Genomic DNA, 6,000 nt, shown 5'->3' with positions numbered 1-6,000 from the left:
CTGCAGGGAGCTGCCACCCGCTCTGGTGGTAGCGTTACTTGGATTTGGGGAAGCAGAAATATTCTGGTTACCGGAAACTGGTGTAACAGATGTTTGGTTGCAGTAAATCTGTGTGGGTAGGAACAGTTCCGGAAGCAGCAACCCCAGCCCTAGCTCTGCCCATGTCCTCTCCATCGTTGCATGGCGCGACTCTCTGGATGTTAGGTGCGTGGAGATCTGCTCAGCTTGTGTGGGCACAGGCAAGGTCATGTCTTGGTTTTTCTACAAGTTACAGTGAGTTTTTCTGGTTTCCAAGAATTAAGGTTTTGATTTTGATTTGTTTTTATTTTATTCCCTCAATTTTTCTTTATACTTTGAGTTTTACCGATTATACTTGTTATCCACCTCATATGAGTAACCCAACAATGTTGTCAGATTAGATTAAGTGAGTGCCACCTCAGTCATATTTCAGCTACACCCTCCCGTAGTAACACAGTCTGTAATGGCTACAGACTTCCAAACAGCACTCACAAGTACCTGTTTCATTGCTTTGTGTATGTTCTGTGTGTGCTGAAAACGGTACTGTTTCCTGTTTGATGCACAGGTATCAGTGTCTATGACAGGAACATTGACCACCAAGTCTTGCTGTCTGCATTTGGAACATTATTACTGGCTTCAAAGTTTGGATGTCCATCTAGCTCCTTATAGTCTAACTGCCCTAAGTTTCGTTTTGTAATTAGCACGACTGTATCAGCTTTCTTTTGTTTTTATTTGGGCTCTCCTTTTCCTCTCCTTTATTCTCAGCCATTGTCCTTTTCTCAGGCTCCCCTTTAGCGGTTATTTACCCAGCCTGTTTGGTGCACACCAATTAGGACACTAGTCACCCTGTGAGTCACACATGGCTGCTCACATCTCTTTATTATATTTTTGTGTTCTCTGCTCACTGTTCTTTCCCCATTTCTCCACCCTCCCTTTCTCACAGATCAACAAGCCTGTTTCACTCTTGATCTTTTCAGTGAGGAGTTGTCAAGTGTGCTATGACTATTCTGTAATGCCTGTCTCTTGTCCCCTTCACACTCAGCACATGTCCAAGTATATGCTGTTACTATTTTAACACCATCACTGTCAGATCAAATAAAATAAAACATATATCATAATACTTGTGATACCTGCCCTTCCTCCACACCCTACCTTCTGCTTCAGTCTTACAGTAGCCATATAAGGCATTCGTGGCAACCATTCTGGGAGCCCAGGGCTCACACCAAGAGGGTAGATGGCAGGAATTGATGGCCTTTATCCAAACTTCATCCACACAATAAAGACTTCTGAGTTTAACTTTTTATTTATATCAGAGCAGTAGGAAGTAAGAGCAATGCTGAATGAGGTGTGACGTTTGTTGGTTGGCTGGTTTTTAGATGAGGTAGCACTGTGTGTAGCTCTTGCTGGCCTGGAGCTCTCTACGTAGAACAGGCTGGCCTCAAACTCAAGAAGATCTACCTGTCTGTGCTTCCTGAGTGTTGGGATTAAAGGCATGAGCCACCATGCCTGGCAAAAACATGACATTTTAAAGTGTCCTTATGAGGACGAGTTCCCAAAGGAAGGTGGCTTTTTCAAAACAGGCTGGGCAGATATGACCCACGATCCTTCCCACATAACACATACACCAGAAATGCTACTGAGTCTTTGCACGTTTTTTATTTTATTACCATTCTCTGAAGGTGTAGCCAGTAATGGCTTTGCAAGCCACAGGGCAGGGGAGCAGGGTGTTTTTCCTGGACATACAGTGGTGAACGAGCCTCTCGGTGGCCTCCCATGGCAGCAGGGTGAGGAGACAGGGAGGGACCGTAAAGTGACACATGTTCAGCAGCGTGAGACCATAAATACATCCTTTACACCAAGATCCTATGTACACACGTGAACATATATACACACATATAAAAATATTCGCCCTACTAGGCACAGAGTTTCCAAAGAACAGAATTTGTTTCTGAAACACACAAAAAAGCGGAAAACAACAGTTTGTGGCAGTTCTGCCTTGACTTGAATGGAGGCTGCAGGCCCCTCCCCCCAAGCTCAGCTGCAGCCCCTCCTGCTGTAGGGCAGTGTGGGCAGGGCTAGGGAGGGGAAGTAGGGCCTGCCCTGACTTGGAGAGGCAGCCAGTGCCTGAGTTGCTGAGGATGGCTGACAGCATGGAGTTATACATTTTATTTAAAAATAATAAAAATATCCTAATTTAATGATGTTCTTTTAAAAAACAGAGAGTCTCCTTTATATTGTAGAAAAGAAGGCTAATATTTTAAATTATACTTTACATTTCTTGTGAAAACGAAACCTATGCAGATGCAAGACTCTCAGTGATTTCCAACTGCTTTTGGTGGAGGAAATGCCCCCTGGCTGCCCAGGAGGACACACCCCCTGGCTGACCTTCCTGCACCTGTATTCCAGGGAGTGCCAGGTCTCAGTGAGAGTGCCCCAGAAATCAGTTAGTTGTATAAACAACGTGCTTTGATGTAAACCCCAGTAACAAAAAATAGTTTTATATCAAATACAGTATCAAATTGTCATTTCATGTAAACACAGTGATTCTTGGTTAAAGTTTTGAGGCCAGAGTACCACAAAAAAATGGCCATGGGGTTAATCCCTGTTTTTTTTTTTTAAAAAAAAAAATCAAAAACTTATAAAAGACAAGAGTCCCTTGATCCCCCTCTTAGGCTGTTGGTAGCAAACTGTTCACTCCTGTTAGAAGTGGCTTCCTCAGGATTGTGTTCCCGTCGAAAGCACCAGAGAGGCCAAGACACCTTGGAGAGGCTGCACAGCAGGGGCTGTTGCCTACCACCCAGCTTTCTACACAGGGGTCTCCTGACCCACAGCCCCGCCTCTGTCTACTCTGGAGTCTCTGAAGAAGCTTTGGTGGCGAATTGTTGTCTTCTGGCTTCTGCATATGCAGCAGAGTCCTGGTTCCAAGGCCCCAATGTCCTCTGAAGCCCATGGCTGACAGGGGCCTCCTGTTTCCAGAGATCTCGGAGCACCATCCCCTCCCAAACTAAGCAAACCCAAGCAAAAAAAAAGAAAAAAAAAAAAAAACAACCCAAAATCTTAAGAGATTTGCATGCTGGTCTACTGCACGGTGGCCTTGAGTGCCTGCCACCCAGGCCTGGCCACTATCCCTGGAGCTCGGAGAAGGGAGCAGGGTAGCCCTCGCTGCAGCTGGATGAGTTGCTCAGCACGGCTGACCCTGGGCTGGAGTCTGCGGGAAACCAGTGGAGACAGGCTTCGGCTCTGGCCCTTTGCTCTGCACACCTAGAAACCCCTCTGCTTTTAAACGGGCTCTGGGCTGAGGATCTCGGCAGGCTCAGGGCACAGCTGGCGCGCACAGTGGGTCTTACCTGAGCTGCTCAGACACTGGGCTGAGCTGGATTTGCCCAGGAGGGTGGACAGGCTGCTGGCTGGCACCCATCCCTCCTTGCTGCTGGTCAGGTCCCGAACATACCTGAAAGAGGAGGTCATTGGCTGTAATGTCCCACATGCCTACAATCTGTCTGTTGCTGGGCGCCTCTAAGGTGGGCAGATGGATGCATCTGAGGTGGGAACATACAGAGGCATGTCTGAGGTCAGAATACAAAGGTCACTTCTGAGGTGGGAACGCACAGATCATGTCTGAGGTGGGAATCACACAAGGACAGGTCTGAGGTAGGAACACACAGGTCATTCGTGTGTGAGAGACATGTCTGAGGCAGGATAGTTTACCGCCATCTTACCAGAGGCCCTCAGCACCTTCTTCCACCACCTCCACCATATCTCCACTCCTCATGGCAAGGGTGTCAGTGCCCCCTTTCTCATCATCCATCATCACTGTGTATTTACCTGGAGCCTGAGGGTGACAAGGGAAAGGGCTGAGTTTCGTCCTGTTGTCACGCCTCCCTCCCAGCACCAGCAGCCCCAACAACACACCTATCCTCTATTCCCCAGCTCTATCACTGGCTATACCTATTCCCCAGCTCTATCACTGGCTATACCTATTCCCCAGCTCTATCACTGGCTATACCTATTCCCCAGCTCTATCACCGGCTATACATTAGCAGCGGCGCCCACATTAGAACTAGCGAGGGGAAGACCAGTGCGGTGGTGGGGCTCTGCCACTTGTAGAGGTTTTGGTGAGATTTCTGGCTTAAACTGAAAGACTCCTCGTGTTGGGGAGATGGTACAACTCATATTGTGGCCATGTTAAAAAATAAAAATGGGTGTACCAATATGTCCACATCACTACCTGTCTTTACGGGCTTGGCTAGAACATTCTACCAATGTGAACGATGCGTAAGTATGGGCTGTCCCCTTAAGAAGGGGTAAACCATGCCTGTGCTCTAGCAGAGGCAGGGGCGCACGGTGCCATGGGCCTGTGGGCAGTGGACAGTGATCTAAGTGAGCACTGGGTATCTCTAGATGATGAACAGTGGATGCAAAGGAAGGCCCAGGCCAGGGTGCATCCTCACTAGACACAGGGACCCACCGCAGGGAGGCCATGGTTACCAGCTTCTTAGGGCCCACTCCCCCGTCTTCCTCAGCATCAGATGAGTTAATGAGCTCCTCCGCGCTGGACCAGCCTCCGTCCTCCTCAGGGGCCTCCAGGGAGTGGGATGTTTTGCTCCAGCCTAGGAGAAACAGTGCCGTTTGAGGTGTGTGTGTGTGTGCGCACGCGCATACACACACACACACACACACACACACACACACACACACACTGCAGTCACCATTACCCAACTGTATTCCATCTGAGGTCCACAGACCCCTTGGAACATGTATCTGCGGGACTCTGAACTTAGGCCTACCATCTTCCTAGGTTCATTGAACTGTGTGGCATGTGACAGTTTTCTGTCCCTGGAATCAGATGCTTAGAGTCACCACTGGTTCCTACACTGTTATAAAATGCTGGGTCCATTCTGCTCTGACTGCACAGCACAGGGAGATGCAGTGTGAGAGTTCCCATGTCTATTGTGTCTATTTGCTGGGCCACTCTAAGGGGCAAGATGAGGCCCGGAACTTCCCTGGACATCTCTACCTTCTTCAGGCTCTTGGTCCTACCAAGCCCACCTACTTATACCTTATAGCAAACCCCACGAAGGGATGCTGTCTTCAGATAAAACTTCTAATGGTCAATACACACTTTGCTGCCAGAAAAAACAATTTCCAGCAAGCATGACCAAGTAAATCCCTAACCTGTGAGATAACACACGTTAACGACCAGGAATATGTTAAGCCATGTATGGGCCCCAGTCCTGTCTTCTGGCAAATCCACTGGATTGGCCAGTGGGTCCCCGACTTTCCTACTGCTTCATTCTTGTTTATCCTGATATATGCTCCAAAGGATATCGCAGTATTTCCCATACTGCAGAGCTGGAGATGATAAATTCCTACAGAGCAAATTCTCCAGACACTAATAGCTTGGAGCAACTGCCCTGCCCTACCTGGTACTGAACAGTCACTGGATGACACAAAAGGCACAGCAAGGAAGACCAGCTAGCTTGATGGATCCGAGGCTAGGCATACCTGACATCATATGGTACTAGGTGCTGATGCAGTGTGGTTCTTCCTTATAAGAGGATGTGCGGGTGTGATGGGATTACAGAACAGTGCCCACGAAATCAGGGCAACCAAGAGCCTGTTAGCTGTGCAACCACTCCATGGCTGAGCATGCCCAGGGACACCGGAGAGCCTCTCTGACTTCCTAGGAAACAGCTGGGCCTAGACACTTCCCAGCTACCAGCTATGCAGGCTCAGAGCCCACCCCACCGTGGTGGGAACAGGTGGAGCCCCTCTGTCTACCTCCCTGAGGCCTGGGGACAGCTGTGTGCTTGGTCCTGGGAAGTGTCACATCAGGCTTGCATGTAAGTTAAGAACTGAGCTCTAGAGGTTCCCAGCTGCTGTCATCTCCCTTCTTGTTCCCAGACACGTGCAAGAAGCCTGACTCTGTGTTACTACAGTGCTCACACGGGGGCCTCTACCTGAGCAGAAGGACGGTTGGTG

At 48.8% G+C, this 6,000-nt stretch overlaps 1 protein-coding gene across 12 annotated transcripts in view; it reads right to left on the bottom strand.

Moving 5' to 3' along the window:
• Positions 1-1,652: 1,652 nt before the first annotated feature.
• Mcf2l (MCF.2 cell line derived transforming sequence like) overlaps positions 1,653-6,000 on the bottom strand; it is a 136,534-nt gene continuing 132,186 nt past the window's right edge. For 9 of the 12 annotated variants that reach the window (XM_029531941.1, XM_029531940.1, XM_029531942.1 and 6 more), the window contains 4 exons: positions 4,507-4,628; positions 3,738-3,850; positions 3,366-3,469; positions 1,660-3,226 (listed from right to left, as the gene is read on the bottom strand). In XM_029531941.1, coding sequence (XP_029387801.1) covers positions 3,141-3,226; positions 3,366-3,469; positions 3,738-3,850; positions 4,507-4,628 — 425 coding nt within the window. In that variant the 3' untranslated portion in view covers positions 1,660-3,140. Of the gene's footprint in view, positions 3,470-3,737; positions 3,851-4,506; positions 4,629-6,000 lie in introns of all 12 variants that reach the window. The other 3 variants (XM_029531946.1, XM_029531939.1, XM_021219833.2) reach the window with 3 other exon arrangements.

This window comes from Mus pahari, chromosome 19, assembly GCF_900095145.1.
Source record: "Mus pahari chromosome 19, PAHARI_EIJ_v1.1, whole genome shotgun sequence".
Classification (NCBI taxonomy): domain Eukaryota; kingdom Metazoa; phylum Chordata; class Mammalia; order Rodentia; family Muridae; genus Mus; species Mus pahari.
The sequence above is the reverse complement of the archived record's forward strand: the minus strand, read 5'-3'. Positions and strand labels throughout refer to the sequence as shown.